Source organism: Leishmania panamensis (genome assembly GCF_000755165.1).
Source record: "Leishmania panamensis strain MHOM/PA/94/PSC-1 chromosome 32 sequence".
NCBI lineage: Eukaryota > Euglenozoa > Kinetoplastea > Trypanosomatida > Trypanosomatidae > Leishmania > Leishmania panamensis.
The window spans coordinates 1,082,016-1,100,625 of record NC_025879.1 but is presented as its reverse complement, the minus strand read 5'-3'; the positions used below and the strand labels follow the sequence as shown (position 1 = coordinate 1,100,625).

Here is an 18,610-nt window from a genome sequence, read left to right as displayed (position 1 = left end):
CCACCCCCATCTGCATTCCCCTAAGACGTCTCGCTAACTTGAGGCATACGCAGAATCACCGCAGTACACCTTCCATTACAACGGCGTCGCCGTGCTTGAGGTATGTTGGTCTTACTGACTGTGTGCGCTGGGTGTGGCGCTTTGCTTTATCTCGCGTGTACACCCGTAAGGGATCGATATGGGACTGTGCGAGTACAGGTGTATATTTGTGTGTAAGCGCCTTGCGAGGAAGGGGCCCACATACCCGCAACTGCGCTGACCACCTCTGTTTCTCTCTCTCTTTCCCCTCTGTCGCTCTCCGCTTTTCGCCATCAGCACTCCGAGAAGCTCACGTGCGAGCGCCATGCTCTTCACCCCAATCTAGTCTCCTTCACCCCCCCTCTCCTTCACCCTTCTTTGCACTCTGTTCCAGTGCGGTGTTTCGTGTGACCTCGTCACTCTTGCTACTCGACCTCCCACGTCCGTCATTGAGCCTCGCCCTATCCCTCGCGTTATCCACCATAAGCACCGCACACTTGCGTATTAGCCTGCACTCTAGGAAGAGACACACGAGGCAAGAGGGATGGGGACCCACAAAGAGGTCCGCGCATCTCCCCCTTCAATGCTCTTGTGTGTGTAGCGCAGGTGCTGTGCTCTCCGCATCTTTTGATTGTGTGCCCCATTCTTTTCTCTCCTCGCTGCTTGCTGCCGCACAAAGGTGGTCAGTCTGTGCCGAGGGAACGGCCAGAAGGGGGAGGGGGAAGAGAATCACAGGAAGTGTCTTAGCTGATTTGGGAATTGTGGATAGCTTGATGGAGGCAGTAGGCCCACCGCCATGCGATGGCGCGGCAGCCACTGTGTCGTTGGACCGGTGCTGTGTTTCCGTTCCTGCTCACGCCATGCACGCCGTTTCACTTCGCGAGAGCGACGACCACAGCTGCGGTGATGGGGAGCAGTTTTACACGGCAACCGTTAACGTGAACCCCACTTCTTCTAGTCCTCACACCCTCCCTCGAATAGAAAACCACGAGAGCCATGACGCCAATACACTTATTGTGACTCCTGCTGCTGCAACCGAGACGTCAGGGATGCTCACCTTAGAGGAGATTCTGGATGGGCCTGCCAGCTGCCCAAGTTCCACCAGTGCAGCGCCAACGGATTCGGCGATGAACAGGCTTCTGACAACAACACAGAGGGACAGCAGAGACAAGCAGAAGGCACCGCCTGCTGCTGGCCCTGCGTATGCGGAGAAAGATGCCACCGCAGCGTCTTTGACTGAACACTCGAAGGGGGCGAACACACCTACTGAGCTCTCTGCGGTAGCGAATCTCGCTCCTCTTTCCTCTTCCTCTCGAGCAGTACAGTCGGGCAGCTCAGTCGTGGCGGCCCCTGCACACTCTCCTGCCCCTTCTGCAGGCTTGGCGAGCAGTGGGGCGCCTCTCTCCGTGCTCACCACACTTCCTGCGGACCTCCTCGTTGCCACTGCGGCGGAATCAGTCACATTGAAATTATATCAGGAGACATCTTCGCCGCATGCTAACCACGACGCCACCGCTGCTCTGCAAGCGGCAGAAGCCGGCAACGTCGCGGGTCACTCCCCGATTGCCAAAACACTAGCTGCAAAGGGGGAGGGGTCATCAAGGCCACTAGTGCGAGCTACATCCTGCTCCGCTGCGCGTGCGGTGCGGCGGGAGGTGGTGGGTCGTGAGCACAACTCGTCGGAAGTAACCGTGTCGAAGAGGGAAAGAAAGACTGGCGGCGTCACGACAGCGTACATTGCCGCGCTGCTGCGCGGCATACTGGGCACTTCCCTGCCTGCGGACAGAGCGGTGATTCATTCGCGCAAGACGTGTGCGGTTTCCACAGCTCCGCCACCAATTGCCTCGCTCGACTTGCCTGTCGGGTTGCTCGTACTGTACTGCGCCGCCGAGGAGACGTGCGCTGCGTTAGAAGGCGAAAGAGCTTCCTCGACTACCTCTACCGCGGCCACCTCGGCCTACTCGCTGCTTTATATTCTAGAGCAGATCTCCGAAGCTCGTTGCCGCGATCACCGGCAAGCAGCACTAAAGCAGGCAAGCGAGCTGGAGCAAGCAAAGTGTGAGGAGCTCTACAAGGCGGCAGAAAAGAAGCGCGCTCTGCACGCTGCCCATCAAGCCGCGCGTGCACAGGCGGTAGAGCAGGAGGAACTTGGCGCCTGCACGTTCCACCCGGCTGTTTCGGAGGCGGCGCAGCGCATGAAGGTGACGGGGGCGAAGAACTTCATGCAGAGGTGCATGGATTGGAAGGCACTGATGGACCGCCGGCTGCGCCAGAAGTACGACCAGCGCGCTGAGGCGGAGGCGGAGCAGTGGACTGCAGCCGCAGCGCAGATCGGCATATTAGCCCCTGATGGGGTGGTCACGGAGGGCAGCCGACGCCTACTAGCAGAGCCGAGTGTGCAAGAACGACTCAAGTCCCGGCCGTGCTTGTGGGAGGCAAAGCGGCCCAGTGAGAATCTGTGGGAGGCTGGGGTGAGTGTTTTTGTGCCCGCACACGCGCCAACTGATACCGCAGCATCATTTCCGCACCTGCTCGGAGCACCAATTACTTCTTCGATTGTGGAGGATCAGGAAGCCGTCTTGCGCGACTTGCGCCGGCCCGGCACTGGGGAAGGAGTGTCGTGTGATCCCTCGCTGCTGCAGCAGCTGCAGGGCACGCCTCCCCCTCGCGCGTCCAAAAGTAGTGGGGGCACCGTGAAGGGGTTCCTGAGACGTGTCGAGCAGGACGCGAGGCGCCGCGAGCAGACCGTGGCGAAACTGCGGGCACGTTATCACAACCCCGACACGGAGCACTTTGAGGGTGGAACAGGGCAGCCGCTTTTTCAGCCCAACGCGATGCCGACGGCATGGAAGGACGGACACCGCGTGAGCTACGACGATCTGTCCAAGGAGGAGCAGGAAAGCTTTCGCGCAGAGCTGCGCCGAGCCGGGCTTGACTTTGTGCTGTCGCACTACCTGCGAGAGCGGCAGAGGGAGAAGCAGCAGGGTGTCACCGACAGTCTCCAGGAGCCATCGGCGATGGAGCAAGGCGACGGCGACGACACCACCGAGGGAGGCACGGTACCGCGGCACTCCACCTCGTCACAGTCGCACGGGCACATCATGGCAATGACGCATCACGCTCGCTTCATGGCGTCGCTTGAGGCGGCGCTGGAGCGAAAGAAGAAGAACTGGGAGCGTCTGCGAGCCCAGGCAACAGCGGAGGAAACCTTCCACCCGCAAATCACCAAGCAGTCAGTGAGGATGGCGCTGCACAAAACAGGCGGCACACCAATCTATGGGCGCCCAGTGGAGCCCAGGAGGGAGGCGAGCGCCTCAGGTGCGCGGTTGGAGAAGTCACCACAGCAGACCTCTTCCTCCTTTCCCAAAGATCGGGCGCTGCCCGAGGTGGCAAAGATTTTCCTTGCCCGAAACGGGAAGTGGATGGAGTCAAGGCAGCGACGGCTGCAGCATCTCGCCGAGATGGAGGAGGAGCGGCGCTACGCCGGGTGCACCTTCACCCCGAACTGCCACTTCACGGACACGCGCGAGATGACAGGGCCTCCTATCGGCATGGAGGCAGGCCTGACAGGTGCGTCGTCGCATACGGACTCATCGTTGGCGCCATGCATGGCGGGTGGTGAGGTCAAGGACCATCGGGGAGCTTCTCAATCCCATGTGCGGCCGCAGAGTCTGATGGCATCGGCGGCTGACGTGCGCGTGATGAATGAGCTCGAGCTCCTCCGCTCTGGTGCCGCCTACCGGGATGAAGACTTTGTTCAGGCTGTTTGCGAGCGAAGTGGGCTGGCCGACGCGAGGCGGGCCATGGCAAACCTGTCTCTCCACTCTGCGCCGCGCCTGTCGAGAAGCCGCAAGGACGCCCGGAGGGCATCGAAACCAACTCACCAGTCTTCCGTAAGTTTGCCACAGTCGCCTCTCTCCCCTATTCTCCAGCGATCCGAACGGCGATCCGCCTCGCCATATCTGCTGCCGCGTCGAGACACCCGCGCATCGTTTTCACTCTTCCAAGGCAGCGTGCCGAGGCCAGCACCAGCGCACTTGCAGACCGAGTCGACGCAGACACCGATGCGTCGTTCCGTAGCCGGGGGCGCTACAGCGGTTCTCTCTGGCGCTCGCGACTCTGTATCGAGTTTTGCGCCGGTGGAGGATCCGTGGGCGGCGCTTGACGCGCAGATCGACGCTATCCTCAAGCTTCGCAGGCGCTGACAACGGAAGGTGAGAGGGATGGTGTCCATGTCGTATCCATATTCTGGCCTCTCCCTCATCCTCATGCTGCCGCTCATAGCCTCTCTGGGTGCGTGTGTGTGTGTGTGCGTTTGTTTGTGTCTGTGTTCTTCTGGCCCCCGTGTCGATCAGCTTCTGCTGGTCACGTGCTCTGCATCACTGCAATCTGCTAGAGACAGCGAGGCACTTTCCACCTACGCAGCGACCACCGAAAAATAAAGTGCCTACTGCCATTTTGCTGCTTGCCGTCTTGCTTCTCACGCTTCATCCTTCGACTCACGTGCCTGTGCGAGTCGAACAGGAGAGAAGAAGGGCCAAACGTAGCGCGCATGTGTCTGTCTCCCTCTCTGTGGCTTAACCCTGGATGACTATGTACCATTTTCCCCCTTTCGTTTGCTTGTTTGCAAGGTCACTGCGCGAATGGGTAACGAAGGGGGAGGTGTGTGTGTGTGCGCGCGCGTGCTGCGGAGGCTGGCTACTGAGTGTGGCAGAGTGTTATCAGTTGCGGCATCTGCTCTCTCTTCTCCCGGTTTCTGTTTCCCCACTCTCTCTCCCTTTCTCCTTCTTTCTCACTCAGTCGTCAGATCGGAGGGCTCAGCCTCCCCGGTAGGTCCACCCTGTACTCTTGTATTCTTTTGCCGAAACTTCCTCGCTCCGTTCTTCGAGAGCTCCCCCCCCTTTCCATGAAGTGGGAACGCCTGCCTTTTCCTAAACGCAGTCATCGCTTCTGTTCTGACCTCCATTGCACATCACATGGCCTGCGTGCTCGCGTAGATGAAGGATTGAGGGAGTGCGAAGGCGAAGCGGAGGCAAAAGGGCTATAGAGAAAATACCTCAGCGACGGCGATTGCTGCTGAGGAGCACCAGAAGGGACTGCTATCTTGCTCTTCCTAAGGGTTTCTCTTTTTCGCTGTGCGTGTATATGTGCACACGTTCTCGAAGAGGTTGGTGCAACACCTTTCCGTGCTGCAGGCGCACATCTCCCCCTCACACGCAGGGATCTATCAGTGACGCACAGACAGGGAAAGAAGAGCAGTATAAGCGGTTTGGTGCTTATTCAGTCTATTCCACCCACTTGACGTTCCTCTGCCCATCCATCTTCCCCCTTTTACGCTCCTTTCTCCGCATCCTACACCGTCTACTGTCCGCTCTTCGCGTTCCTCTCTTCGGTCGCTCTTTACTTTCTCCCATCCTCTTCTTATCGACATAGTGATTGTGGCACTTTACTGCCTCACCTCACTCGTCCCCTCAGCTGTCCCGTTGTCTTCCCTTCATGACCTCGTTGTTTGATTTGGCTTCAGTCCACCACACTTTTTCGTACACTTTCCACCAGCACGCACACCGATCAAAGTCCCCTCCCCCTCTCCCCGCCACCGCCCCTCTCGCCCCTTTACGCGCGCCACAATACGGAGACAGACAGACTCGAACGCAGAGCCGTCCACATCCGTTCTCACCGGTACGAGAGAGAGAGAGAGAAGGCCCCTGCCACCCCTTTTCTTTCGTGCATTGCGTGCCCACGGCTGGAGATCAGTTGCGTATTCGATCGAGACGTGGTCGCTCTCTGATTTTCTTTCGTCGCAGACTCCTCCTAAGTGACGCAGACGCCCAGGCTAAGGCACTGCAGTTGCAGGGCTCCGAAGCGTGAAAGAAACAAAACGAAGATCACACGCCAATGTCATCCCCGCCACCCCCGCGTAATATCGAGGAGGACCTCCAAAGGAATGAGGAGGAGGAACCCGCGCCAGAGGTGGACGATGCCGATATCCCGGTAGACCCGCTGCTCACGCTGCTGTATATCCGGCACACGCTGACTTCGCCATGGAGTTCCTCTGAGGAGCGCGAGGCGGCCAAGACGGCGCTGATGGAGGAGATGGAGAAGCACAACATGGCACCCTACATTCGGTTAGTCTGCGAGGCCCTCGGGGTGCCTCTCGATGAGTCGAAGCTGGCCGAGATGGACGCCATCAACGCCAAGAAGGTGGCTGCCTTCGATGCGCGGCTTAAGGATGCGGTCGACAACCTTGGCGACACAGAGGTGCGCGACGTGCTGCAGGCCAAGTGCGACCACTACGCCCGCATTGGCGACCTGGAGATGTGCATGAAAACGAACGAGGAGTGCGCCGCCAAGACGCTCGCAACGGGCCCTAAGCTGGACCTGTACTTCCAGCGCATTCGTCTCGGCATTGCCTTTTCGGACAACGATATTGCCGCCAAGGGTATCACGGACGCGCATCGTCTCATGAAAGACGGCGACTGGGAGCGCCGCAACCGCTTGCGCGTGTACGAGGGCATCTACCACGTGTTTATTCGGGACTTTCAGCGTGGATCGGCGCTGCTGCTCGACTCCATCACGACGTTTGCGTCTGGCGAGCTGCTGACATTTCAGGAGTTTGTTTTTATTACCGTAGTCGCGAGCCTCCCGGTGCTCAGTCGACTGGAGCTGCGCAGGCGTATCGTGTATAGCCCCGAGGTCAACCGCACCAGCGTCGACGACGTGCGAGACTTGGTCAACTCGATCTACGATTGTCAATACAACAAGGTCTTCCCCAATCTGGAGGTTGTGTGCCAGCATCTGCGTAAGGTCGTCTACCTCTCTCCACACGTGAGCTACTTCTTCCGCGAGATGCGGGTGCTCATCTTCACGCAGTTCCTGGACTCATACAGTAGCGTCACACTGGAGTCGATGGGAACCGCTTTCGGTATTCCAGTGCCGGCGCTGGACAGCATGCTGTGCACACTGATCTCCAACGAGCGTATTGCATGCAAAGTGGACCGTGTCGACGGCAGCGTCGAGACGTATCGCGGCGATACGACGAACTTTGACTACCATCGCATTGTGAAGAACGGCGACCTGTTGCTGAACCGCATTCAGAAACTCTCTCGACTGGTCGACATGTAGAGGTGACGTTGCCATAGTGGCATGTGTGTCACATTTGTGTCCGTTGGGCTCAATGCGCATGTGGGTGAGTGCCCGTGTGTGTGTGGCTGGCAGAGAGAGGGTGAGGGGGCGAAGCACGCGCAAGTGGAATGTGGTGTGGAGGAAGCAGAGGTCATGAGGAGACGGGGCAGGAGGCAGGGGAGGGGGGGGGGGTGACAAGCGGATGGAGAAACGTGTGACTTGTTGGAAACAAACGCCCACCCGCACACAGAGGGCTGGGTAAGGGTGCAGAGGTGCCGGGTAGCTCTCCTCTTGCCATCACCCACCCCCCTCTCTAACCACCTTCCCACCATTATTTATCAACCTTCCCGCCAGTGCCACCACATTTTCTTGTGTCTTTTTGGTCTCTCTCTCTTGCACACCTCATCTTGTTGGTTCACTAGCCTAGCAGGGGTAGTGAGGTGCCGGAATGAGGAAGGCGCGGGTAGCAGCGAGCACGTTGGGATCGCAATGTGCATCATCTCTCGTGCTTTTCCCTCCGCACCATTTTTCTATTTTTTTTGTCTTTTATCTTATCTGTCGTGTGTATGCGCTTGATGTGCGCCTACGTGTGTGACACGGAGCTTCCAGCAAGTATTGAAGCAAAGGAAAAGTAGGAATTAACAGCGACACGGGCAAGGGGAGGGGGAAGGGTGTGAGGGTCTAACAGGGCGTCTTGTGCGCGATGCCCAGGGGACTGGAGTTTCTCCCCCCTCTTGCACTTCTCCCTTAGTAGTCGGCTCGCTCGTTCTCTCATTGTGTGTGAGCAATGCGTTTGCTTCTACACCACTAGCTGTCCATCGGCGGCAAAGAGGAGCCGGGGGTAGTACGCACACTAAGCAGCACTCTTTGCCAACGTTTTCCCGATGGGTTTGACACGAGGTGCGCGGTGAGAAGGCATCGACGCCGCCGACGCCTTCTCCCCTGCACTGCCACTTCAATCGCTCTCTCTGTGTGTGTGTGTGTGTAGGTGCCTTCCTCCCTCTCTTGTTGTTCACTCTTCGCTTCTCTTTCCGGCGCCGCCTCGTTGCCCCTCCCCTTTTTTTATTTTTTTATATATTGGCTGCTGCGCTGCGGCCATTCTTACACACTCGGCCGGTGAACGATGTGGACTCGCACATGCCTCTCTTCAACGCCTTCTTCGTCTTGTTTTTTTTCCTTTATTGCGTAAAGGAAGTGTATTTGTCATCGAGGCTGTGGTGCTGCTAACCTTTTCTTCCATTGCCTCCTCCACATCAGACGTCTGTCGCACGCGCTACTTCTCATCGACGCGTGCCTTTCTCCTTTCACACACAGAAGCGGCCCCCTCCCTCACTCTACCCCTCTCCACATACAGGCCGAACAAAACTGAAGGTTGGCAATGCCGAAGGGCACAGTGAAGCGCAAGGCGACACCGTCGTCGTTGCGCAAAAAAAAGGCCCAGCAGCGCATTCGCAAGCAAATACGCACCAAACTGCAGAAGAAGAAGCCAAACTGGAGGACGGCGCTTGTGAAGGTGTACGTGGGCGGGGCCAACGGGCTGAAGGACAAGAGGGATAGCCGCAAGCGCCCCCGCAGCGGTGATAACGACGATGCCGAGGAGAACACCTTCAGTTTCAAGCGTGACGGCCAGGACGAGGACGGCGAGGTGCAAAGCGATGTCGATGAAGAAAAGGAGGAGCGGCTGAATCAGCGCGACCCGCTCGAAACGCAGCTGTTTCTCAAGAGCCTGCCGCTCGATACGAGTGAAGAGGAGCTGATGACGTACTTCAAGACCCACTTTAGCCCTGTCAAGCGTGTGCTGCTGATGCGCAACCGCGTGAGCAAGACGCTCTCTGGTACCGGCTTCGTACACTGCGGCTCTGCTGAGCTGGCGGGGAAGATCTTCGATTACGCTCAGCAGAACGCGCGAGAGGTGTCGGCGGTAGGACGAGATGAGATGAAGGCGCAGACGGAGGGCCTCTCTCATCACCAGGCGAAGCGGCTCGTGCACAAGATGCACACTGACTCCTTCGTTGTCCGTGATCCGTTCCTCATGATACGCGACACGAAGTTTACTGTGCTGCGCGTGCTGTCGAGATCTGACACGCAGGAGGCGGTGAGTGCCCAGCAAAAGAAGAAGAGACGCACCAAGGTGGCAGCGGACGATCCGCGAAACTTGTACCTCTTGCAGGAGGGTCTGGTGCTGCCAGATTCCGCTGCAGCGAAGGGTCTGCACCCGCGCTACCTGCAAATGATTTCGGACGACTACGCCGCACGTAAGCAGCAGCTGACCAACAGCAACTTTTTTGTTAGCAAGACGCGTCTCAGTGTGCGCAATCTGCCACGCCCCATGACAGAGAACGACATGCGCCGCCTCTTTGCTGAGCAGGCGCGCACCTATCTGAAGAAGCACCCAGAGGACATAGAAAAGGGCAAGTGGGGTAAGTACGGCCCCATCCGCAATGTGAAGCTGCTCAAGGACACGGCTGGTGTGTCGCGCGGGTACGGCTTCATTGAGTTCGTGAATCACAACGTCGCCCTCAACACCCTCCGCATGCTCAATAATAACCCCACAGTTTTTGGCGATCAGCGGCGGCTTATGGTCTCCTTCGCCATCGAGAACACGTGTGCATTACAGAAGCTCCAGCGCATGAAGGAGCTGAAGCACGCACGCTTGGCTCGCGGGCCGAGCGACGGCCGCGCTCTTGCCGTGCCGCTCAAGGCAAAGAGGAGCAGTTAGTACCTTTCTGGTGTTTGCATTGCTCTGGCTGTAAAGGTGTATGCTTACCCGCGCGTGGGTGGGTATTGGGTGCTGCTTTCCTGGCGTCGATCAAGCGCATAATGTAACAAGCACGTATAGAGGGGGATAAGGAGGAGCGGTGAGGCATGCATTCCATAGGCAATGCGTGCACACCGAACGTACTTTTCTGTATTTTACGCAACACAATGCATCTGCGTGTTTGTGTGCGCGTGTGTGATCTGTACGAGTACATGCGAATTTTGGGCATGTTCTTGCCTATATCCACCCCCTGCCCCCCCTGTCTCTGTCTCTCTCTCTTTCTCTCTCTGCGCTTCGAGTCTCTTTCCCTCATGCGTGTGTGTGCGTGTGTGTCTCCCTCTCTCCCCTACTTCTAAAGACGCGTTTCTCTGTGTGTTCTGCCTCTCTTTTCCTCTCTTCTCGTGTAATGAGCTCCGCTTGTCCATTCACCCCTCCCCCTTTCCGTTTTCCCCCCCTCTCTCGTGGCTTTCGCACGCACGCACTCTCTCTCGTTGCAAAGGTTTCCTACACTGATTGTAGGTATGCCTGCACGAGCGTTGCTTCCTCTCTCTGCGTGTGTGCATTATCTAACCTGTGAGGGGAAGGACACGTGTGTCAGTGCGTGTCGGTGCGCTTCTGTGCGTCTTTCTCCTCGAGAGTTGAGGGCACCTGAAGAGAAAAGGACGAACCAATCAGATCATCGGTCACTTGTGCGCCCTTCCCGCTTTTCTAGGCCGTGACGCCCAGATGGGGTGCTGCAGGTGCGCACACCTGGTCTTCCTACGAAGAAACCAGTCTAACAAATGTGCTACCTCACTGTGGATCGTTGAAGGGCGAGCTGGAAGGGGCGGTGCCACTCCACTTTTGACTGTGCGTGCGTGTGTGCTTGGCCATATGGGCGATTAGCCGATGCGTAGGTGAGCCCACCTCCTTAGAAGGGAGGCGATTACATCGTCTCTCTGCCTCTCCGTCTCTCTCCAGTCTCGAGGTGGTCGCAGTGCAGCCGCCGCCACCTCTTTTCTGCGGACGTTGTCGTCCGCGTCTGCGGCAGTCTCCTCTCTCTCTATACACATGCGGCATTCTTTCCTACTCTCGCTTCATACCCCTCTTCCGTCATTCGCGCCTGCGCATTTTTCTATCGTGTTGCTGCAATGTTTGTCTGCGCTCGCTCATGGCCTCCAACCGTCTCTCTCAAGCTACCCCCTCCCATACACACACACCCACACACCCACACGCGTGTACATCTTTATGCACAAAAACTACATACGCACATGTCTGTCTACACCTTTGCCTGTGTGCCATACCACTTTCTTTCGTGAACCATCACCTCCTCGCGCTATCCCCCCCCCTCTCTCTCTCTCTCTCTCAACGTTTCTCCGCGATCCCAGTCTTAAGAAGGGACACAAGGGTGGCACGAACACACCAACCGATCTACGACTCTTCTTCCTCCTGCTCTGTCCCCGTGATCGTTGGCATTGCGCGCGCCTGTGTGTGTGCCCCTCTTCAAGTCATTTGTATCGATTCGTTCCTCACTTCTTACTGGGTCTCTTTTCCTCTCCTCACCTTCCCCCCTCTCTCCTCTCTCTTCGCGGCAGCGTGCGCGTGCGCTTGAGCCTGTGTGTTTGCGCTGGCCTCCTCCTCCTTGCACTTTCTCATTTTCTTCCTGCCATGTCTCATTCATCAGGGCCCACCGTTCCGACCCCGTCACCTGACGGCGCTGTAGCGGAGCTCCAGCCTCACAGCCAAGGTAGCCCACCGGTTTTCATCCATCCACCCAGGCCCCATGCTGCGCCTTCGGCATACCCGTCTTATCCGCCGGCACTGTATCCGCGGCAGCTCCAACCGCAGCCCAGCTACTCGCCGTCGCTCCCTATGGACACGCACGACCCGAACAGGAGTAGTGTCGGTAGTCACACTGCCCCAGCGGCATCGTCTCTGATGCTGTCCGGTTCATACGGTGCCGCAGCCGTGACTTGCCCGTCACCAGCCTATCCTGCACCCCCCGGCTCTTCTGGGTACGGCAGGTATTCACAGCAGCCGCCCGTAGCACCGCCGCCACCGACGCACGAGCAGCAGAACCCCATGGTGTACATCCCGCGCGAGGTGGGACGTGAGGAGGTCGTGAATGAGGCCATCGCCTCGACATCGCAGTACCGGTCGCAGACGCAACTGAGGCAGGAGGCGGAGTGGTGTTACGAGCGGCTGTGCGGGAACGTCCCACAGTCGGGGCACCGCGGCCGCGAGGGGCAAAGGTGCGACGGCTACGCGCGAGAGAATGTTGCTCGGCATCTGTTGACTGCAGACCGTGCCGCCGCGCGGGGCGGCACAGTGCCGTCCGTCTCTTCTCGCACCGCCCAGCTGCAGAACGTGGAGTTCTTGATCGGCTCGCCCTGCCATGTTAACAGGCTCGTACTCCTCTTCTTCTCCACGCTGTTCGGCGTCCTTCCTCTTATGTCCACCTTTGCCTTCACGACGCTTCTGTGTGGTGTGGTGCTGCTGTACATTTCTGACTACCTCGGATACCATCGCACCACCGTCTTCGTCCTGCTCGGCACCGCCATTGTGTTTTCGGCGACGCTTTTCTTTTCGAACATCCACGCAGCGGCCACGTCGTTTGGGCCAATGCTGATGATTGCAGACTTGGGTGGGATTCTCATGGTGGTGGTAGCGGCTGCGATTCAGCACTTTCGCTGGGTGCAGGAGACGTTTCCGAATGTCCTGTGCTCGCTGGAGCGACTTGTGTTCGCAGTGGGCCCTGTGCTCTGCTTGCCGCCTCTGCTGACGACGATCACTGGACTCGCTGGCTCTCGCTACGCACCGTTCTTCTTCTTTGCTGCTCTGTGCACGCTGCACCGCTTCTTCTATTGCCCCCTCAAGAGCAGCTTCCTTGTGCTGGTCTCGCCAAAGAGTGCTGCGGGTGCCGCCACAGCGTCGGTGCAGCAGCATCACCAGCAATCAGATGCCGCCGGGGATGCCGGTGTCCACGCGAGACGGAGGGTCGTCGATAACGGGAACGGTGAGGCAAAAGGCGCGCACGTGGGTGTCGGCAGTGTCGGCGCCAACGATGATGCGGCCCTTGTCGACACCTCCTCGCCTACCCACGGTGTGCCGCTGCAATTGAACGAGCAAGTGGAGGCGGTTCTCTTCAGCTGCCTGGTCGTGCTACTCCCTATCGCTGTGTACAACGCCTTCCAGAGCAACTGGGACGACCATGTGTTTGCGAACATTCTCAACTCCCTCGGCCTCGTCTGCGGCAGCATCGCGTACTTCTGCATTTCGCCGATGCACAGCCTCTGGTTCCTGGCGTCGCCAGGGGAGAATACCTACTCACTGTTTCAGCAGCTGGAATACGACCCGGTCAAGCTTCTCGACCTCGTCACGACCTTCCGCATTCCCGTGCTGGCCTCCGCCTCTACTCTCGCGGTGCATTGGGGCGCCTACCGCCTCCTTAGCTCGCGCTACTCGTACCTGTTCTCCGGCGTTGCCTACCCTTTCAATGCCATCTTGCTGTTGATCGCCTTCTACATTACCGTGTACGTCGGCATTGAAATCAAGCGACTCCTCGACATTGACAGCAGCGGCGGCGACGTGATGAAGGACAAGCACCTGATACGACGCATGCCGGTGCTGCTTGGCAGTTGCGTGGTGTCCGTCATTCTGTGCATCCTGACAAGTATGCCGGGTGTGCTCTACTTTCCAAGTGTGCTCTCCGTCATCGCATTTAATCTGTTCCTCATGGACCGCACGAGCGGTGGCCCAATGTTCACCTTCACTGTCTTCACGAGCCTGATGCTGCTGTGGTGGATGTACCGCACGTACTCCTTCATTGTGATGGATCTGCGCGTTTTTGGTGAGACGACGGTAGTACCAACGCCGGTGCTGGGGGTGAGCGTGCTGTGGTGCTACGTGCTCGGCTGCATGGGTTTCACTCTTTCATTCTCGCCTAGCAAGATGCCGGTGACGATCGTCCTCTTCCTGCTCGCGCTGCAGGTTACCTTCGTCGAGCACGTCCTCTACTCGCAAAAGGAGGAGGGGGTCTACCCTGGGGTGCTTGTCGCGCTCACGAGTGTGGTGGGCGTTGCCGTGATGTGCCGCATGTATGCAAACGGCGTTCTGACAGTGTACTCGGCGGCGCTCATCTCGTCCTGCTACGTAGCCAAGTTCTTTACGTTTCTGGTCGAAGTGACGAGCGCTGGCTATGCCGCGGAGCTCGCTGTGCGTGATGGGTTGGAGACGGTCCGCGCGGGCCTCCTTACGGTCGAGTTGACGTGTGGGTGGTGGGTTGTCCTCTTCGCTGGATACCTCGTCGCCACATTCGAGATCGAGCACCGCCGTCGCATCAAGATGGAAGCGGCGAAGAGGATGCTCTACACATACGCCGCCCTGGCGCTGCTGCTGTCCCTGCTGACGATCCGCAACGTGCAACGCGCGGCGTACGAGTTTGTCACCCATAGCTACGTGGCGGAGTCGGAGCTGCTTCACATTGCCGCCGGCACGTGCTGTGCGACCTACGCACTTCTGACGATGCCCGTGTGGTGGCGACTGAAGAGCCGCTACCCGGTTGTGTTCCCGCTTTACGCCGTTTCCCGCGGCACGGCGCTGCTGGCTGTGGTTCTGCTAGCTGTGCAGCCCACCCGTGTGATTGAGGATGAGGTGTCCAACTTAGACTACGATTTCGAGTACGCCGACAGAGGTCGTTGCGCGACGGCTGTCGGTCTCATAATGCTGCTTGGTACCCGGGTCTTCAGTCTGCCGTGCTTCCCGTTTGCCGGTCGCTTTCTGTACTGGCTTGTGGCAGCCGCGTCATTGGCACTCGGCATCACCGGGCTCGTGCAGGCCGCGCCGTCCTTCAACTTCTACATCATGATGCTGGGCTTGGTTTTTTTGGCTCTCATCATGGTCGATGTGGCACACTATCGCGAGGTAGGCGGCTTCGTGCTCATTGGAGTGTACGGTCTCTCCATCCTTATGATCCCGCTCTCTTTCCTGCAGCTCAACCAGTTCGTCAGTGAGCAGCAGGAGAAGCTGCACTACTCGTCCGATCGCCTGACGACGCTGTGGGATATGCACGAGCAGGGCAGCATGCGCCTTCTGGCAGTCATCATCGTTGTGCACCTCGGCTTGTCAGTGATGATCAACTGTCGCCTGAGCGGGCGGCCGCTCCTCCCCAAGTGCCAGGTGATTAGCCGCGAGGCCAGCCTGTCCCTTGGCGTCATTGCCAACTTCTCGACAGAACTGTCCGTGATGCTGCTGTGCGCCATCAATTTCTACGGCAACGACAGTGACCCAGCCCTGTACGTCTTATTCTCTCTCCTTCTGCTGCTCTTTGTGGATGACGAGCTCATCTTTTTTGAACTCAAGGAGCACAACTTCCGCTACTTCGCACCCGTAGCATGCGCCTTGACACTGTTGTGGCTGTGCACCATGTGGAATGCGTGGCTCACGGCGGCACCGCATGGTCTTCTCTCGCAATTGAGGAGGGAGACGTGGGCAGTAGTGCAGGCTTCTTTCACCTTGCCGGCGCAGATCTCGCTCCTGTCGCTGTTGTGGAAGGGGCGCAAGATGGGCAGCTCTCCCGGCTTCGTTGTCATTGGCTCGGTACTGCTGAACCTGGCGTGCCTGCTACTGGTGTCTGACAAGGCAGTGCAGTGGATGGCGATTGTGGGCATCTTCGGTCAGTGCGTACGTATCTTCGAAGCACAACTCCAGCCCACCACCTCCACGCGTCGTCGTCACAGCAGCGCCTACTAAGTACGGAGGTTTCTCCAGCGAAAGGAAGGAGAAAAGAGAAACACAGACTCACACGTATACACACACGGACCCACACGCACCCACCCACACACACCCATGCACACAACACACAGAGTCTCTTCTTACCCTCGAGCTTTCCCTCGTTGCCATCCCCAAAGAAAAAATTGACATTATAGTGCACGTGTGCGCTTGCCTATCGAGTGTACAGCCAACCAAGCAGCTGTCATTGTGTTGGAGGGACGTTTGCCGTTTCCATCGCCTCAGTTACTCTTTGATTTTCTTGTTTGGCACCCATCTGGACTCATTTGGCCTTCGAAAGAGTCGCTGATGGGAGAGAGCGGGGGAGGGGGAGAGAAAGGGGTCTCTTATTTTGTCTCTTCGTGCTAAGGGCAGAGTAGTTGTGCGTTTTGGTGTGATGTGGTGGCTTTAGAAACACCTGCAGCCTCCCTCTCTAAAGAGGTGGTGGCTGCTGGCCTTGTATTTCACGTGCGTTTCTTTCAGTGCTCTTATTTGCACTTCCCTCTCTCCCCTTCCTTTTCCCTCGTACGCTCCTTTTTCTTCTTCACTTGGCTCTTTCTGCCCGGCCCAGCTCCAACTTTCCAGGCCCCTGCGGTGGCCGCCACTGTGTGTGTGCTCGTGTGCATACATGGGGTACTGCACACACGACAAGAGATACAGCGCGTTTGGAGGTGGAGAGACGGGGTGGGTGGGTACCGTAGCTGGTTGGGCTCTGTTTGCGTGCTTGCATGTAGCTCTCCCCTGTGTGTACGCGCCAGTGCACGCATTAGTTTGTGTGTGTATGTGTGTGCTTGTGCGTGTCGGCTGTTTTGATCAGAGATGTGTGGAGGATGTTTTTTTGAATTGACGCGACTCTTTAAAGGTGCCCTGCGCATCTTGCGAGGTTGGCGCAAGTGAACCAAACGACGAAAAAAAAATGAAAGGAAACATGTAAAGGATGCCACCTGGGTGGTTGTCGAACGACGTGCGGGTATTTATCTGTGTTGCACTCCTCCCGTCTCGTGCTCCCTACCACGCCACTTGCCACAATCTGCGTGTGCTTCCGTATGCTGCTTTCAAGTTTAGCGCTCCGCTATGCACACGTTGATGCCTCGCGGCAGTGCTAACGCCGTGCTAGTCTTCTCCTACACCCCTATGTTTTTCCTAGCGGAGATATCGAGGCCGGAGGGGGGGGGGAAGGGATTGGGAGAGGTACTGAGAGGACATGTGAATGTCGATCATGGGCACATATGAGTTGATGCACCAGAGACTTACTTGCAAGTTCTGTGCGTGCAGGTCGAATGCATGGCGGCAGCATTCCTCCTCACAGATGAGTACCGCACTCATCTTCTGTGTGTGCTCCGGTCTTCTCACCCACGCCCAACGTACATTATCGTCTCGACCCCACAATGTGCGCACACACAAAGAGCGCCAGCTTCTTGACTGCGCCTCTCTCTCTCCTTCGTCACTCATACTTAAACCGCCCTTCCCCCCTTTCCTCTTGTCTTGGGAGTGTGCACTCACCGTTGCGCACTAAGCACGAGTGTATTGCCCACAAAGAAAAGGGCAAGAAGCTTACTGCTGTGGTGAGGGTATCAACGCGGCCAAACGCCAGCGATTCGGTGCTCAGGTCCACGCAAGACATGCATGGATGACCTCTCCACCAGTATACGGCGCTTCCGAGCGCACCTCCCCCAGCGATGGCCTCGGCACGACGCGGCAACAACGGGGAATGTGCCGTCGCAGAAAGGTCGCTCTAAGCCCGCTGCGACACCGTCGTCAACCCCACGCAAGCATCGCAGTCCTTGTCAAAGAATGGATGGGCGACAAGGCGCGGCGGCCGCCTCATCAGACTTCCGGGGCTGCGCAACACCCCTCTGGCTTAGCGCACTGCTCTTCGCGTCTCGCGGCGTCTCTGCCTTCTAGTGTGAGCCGCGGAGGGGATCCGTATGACAGCCCATTTGCGCCTGTCTCGTCCAAGATGCTTCCTCTCCTTGCCGACACCATTGGGCTTCTGGCCCCACCGCAAGCGGGTGAAAAAACGCCAGCGCCATCACATATTTTGCATCCCTTAACTCCAGCCGTGGCCTCAGCATCTGCGGCTAGCGGCTGCTGCTGCTCCGCACCGCTCAGCTGCGTCGTCGTGGATCTTGAAACTACTGGCTTTTCACCCACCGCAGATGAGATCCTCGAAGTGGGCTGCGTGGAGCTTCGATGGACGCCGTCTTCACGAACGACTTTGACAGGCCCGAAGGACGCCGATCCTTGCGCACCACCGTTGGAGAAGCAGGGCAGCTGCGGTGTCCTCGAGGGACTGTGGACACGCGGGGGACGGGTGTTTCACCGTTATGTGCGGCCCTCCCACCCCCGCTGCATCACTGCAGCCGCCACAGCCGTTCACGGAATCACGTGGGAGAAGGTGCAGCACTGCGCCCCGTGGCCAGTGGTGGCAAGCGAGTTGGTGGCCTACATGACCCTTATCAGAGCCGATGCTCTCTTCACCAAGTCCGTGCAGGTGGAGGCTGCGCAGCACGGCGGACACAGCGCCGTTCATCTCCCCCCGCTGGTGGCCCACAACGCGTTATTTGACGCACGTTTCCTTGCGCATCATCTGCAGCGGTGCGGTTACCAAATATTTTGGCACCCTCAATACCCTCTGACGTGCACCCGGCAGTGGGCGCAGGTGGCCTATCCGCACCTGGCTAACAATTTAGATACCCTGTGTGCCTTTCTGAGCATTGATGGAGCAGCAGATCGAGCCACCAACGGTCACGGTGCCCTCACAGACGCGACCTTGACGGCACTACTGTTTCTTCGAATGTGCTGTCGCTGGACGGAACGGTTTGGTGGTGGCGGGTGAAGGTGTCAGGCGAGGGGCTGTAGCCGCTGTTGAGAGGGTGGGGGGGTAGGAGCAGGGAACGACAGCTCCAGAGACAGTGCATGTGTGTGTGTGTGTTCGTGCCTGCGCGTTCGCCCTCTTCTTTG

General features: G+C 58.1%; 5 protein-coding genes across 5 annotated transcripts; all 5 read left to right on the top strand.

Annotated features, from left to right (window-relative positions):
• Positions 1-878: 878 nt before the first annotated feature.
• LPMP_322970 (hypothetical protein) lies at positions 879-4,223 on the top strand (the record flags this gene model as incomplete). Its single annotated transcript, XM_010703680.1, has 1 exon — positions 879-4,223. One exon carries the CDS (start codon positions 879-881, stop codon positions 4,221-4,223), a length of 3,345 nt encoding a protein of 1,114 aa, XP_010701982.1.
• Positions 4,224-5,913: 1,690 nt separating this feature from the next.
• LPMP_322960 (proteasome regulatory non-ATP-ase subunit, putative) lies at positions 5,914-7,140 on the top strand (the record flags this gene model as incomplete). The annotated part of the gene is made up of 1 exon (XM_010703679.1): positions 5,914-7,140. One exon carries the CDS (start codon positions 5,914-5,916, stop codon positions 7,138-7,140), a length of 1,227 nt encoding a protein of 408 aa, XP_010701981.1.
• A 1,378-nt stretch (positions 7,141-8,518) lies between these two features.
• Positions 8,519-9,859, top strand: LPMP_322950 (RNA-binding protein, putative; the record flags this gene model as incomplete). Its single annotated transcript, XM_010703678.1, has 1 exon — positions 8,519-9,859. The coding sequence occupies one exon, from the start codon at positions 8,519-8,521 to the stop codon at positions 9,857-9,859; it is 1,341 nt and encodes a 446-aa protein (XP_010701980.1).
• A 1,686-nt stretch (positions 9,860-11,545) lies between these two features.
• On the top strand, positions 11,546-15,628 carry LPMP_322940 (hypothetical protein; the record flags this gene model as incomplete). The annotated part of the gene is made up of 1 exon (XM_010703677.1): positions 11,546-15,628. One exon carries the CDS (start codon positions 11,546-11,548, stop codon positions 15,626-15,628), a length of 4,083 nt encoding a protein of 1,360 aa, XP_010701979.1.
• A 1,978-nt stretch (positions 15,629-17,606) lies between these two features.
• LPMP_322930 (DNA polymerase III epsilon subunit-like exonuclease, putative) lies at positions 17,607-18,485 on the top strand (the record flags this gene model as incomplete). The annotated part of the gene is made up of 1 exon (XM_010703676.1): positions 17,607-18,485. One exon carries the CDS (start codon positions 17,607-17,609, stop codon positions 18,483-18,485), a length of 879 nt encoding a protein of 292 aa, XP_010701978.1.
• Positions 18,486-18,610: the final 125 nt, after the last annotated feature.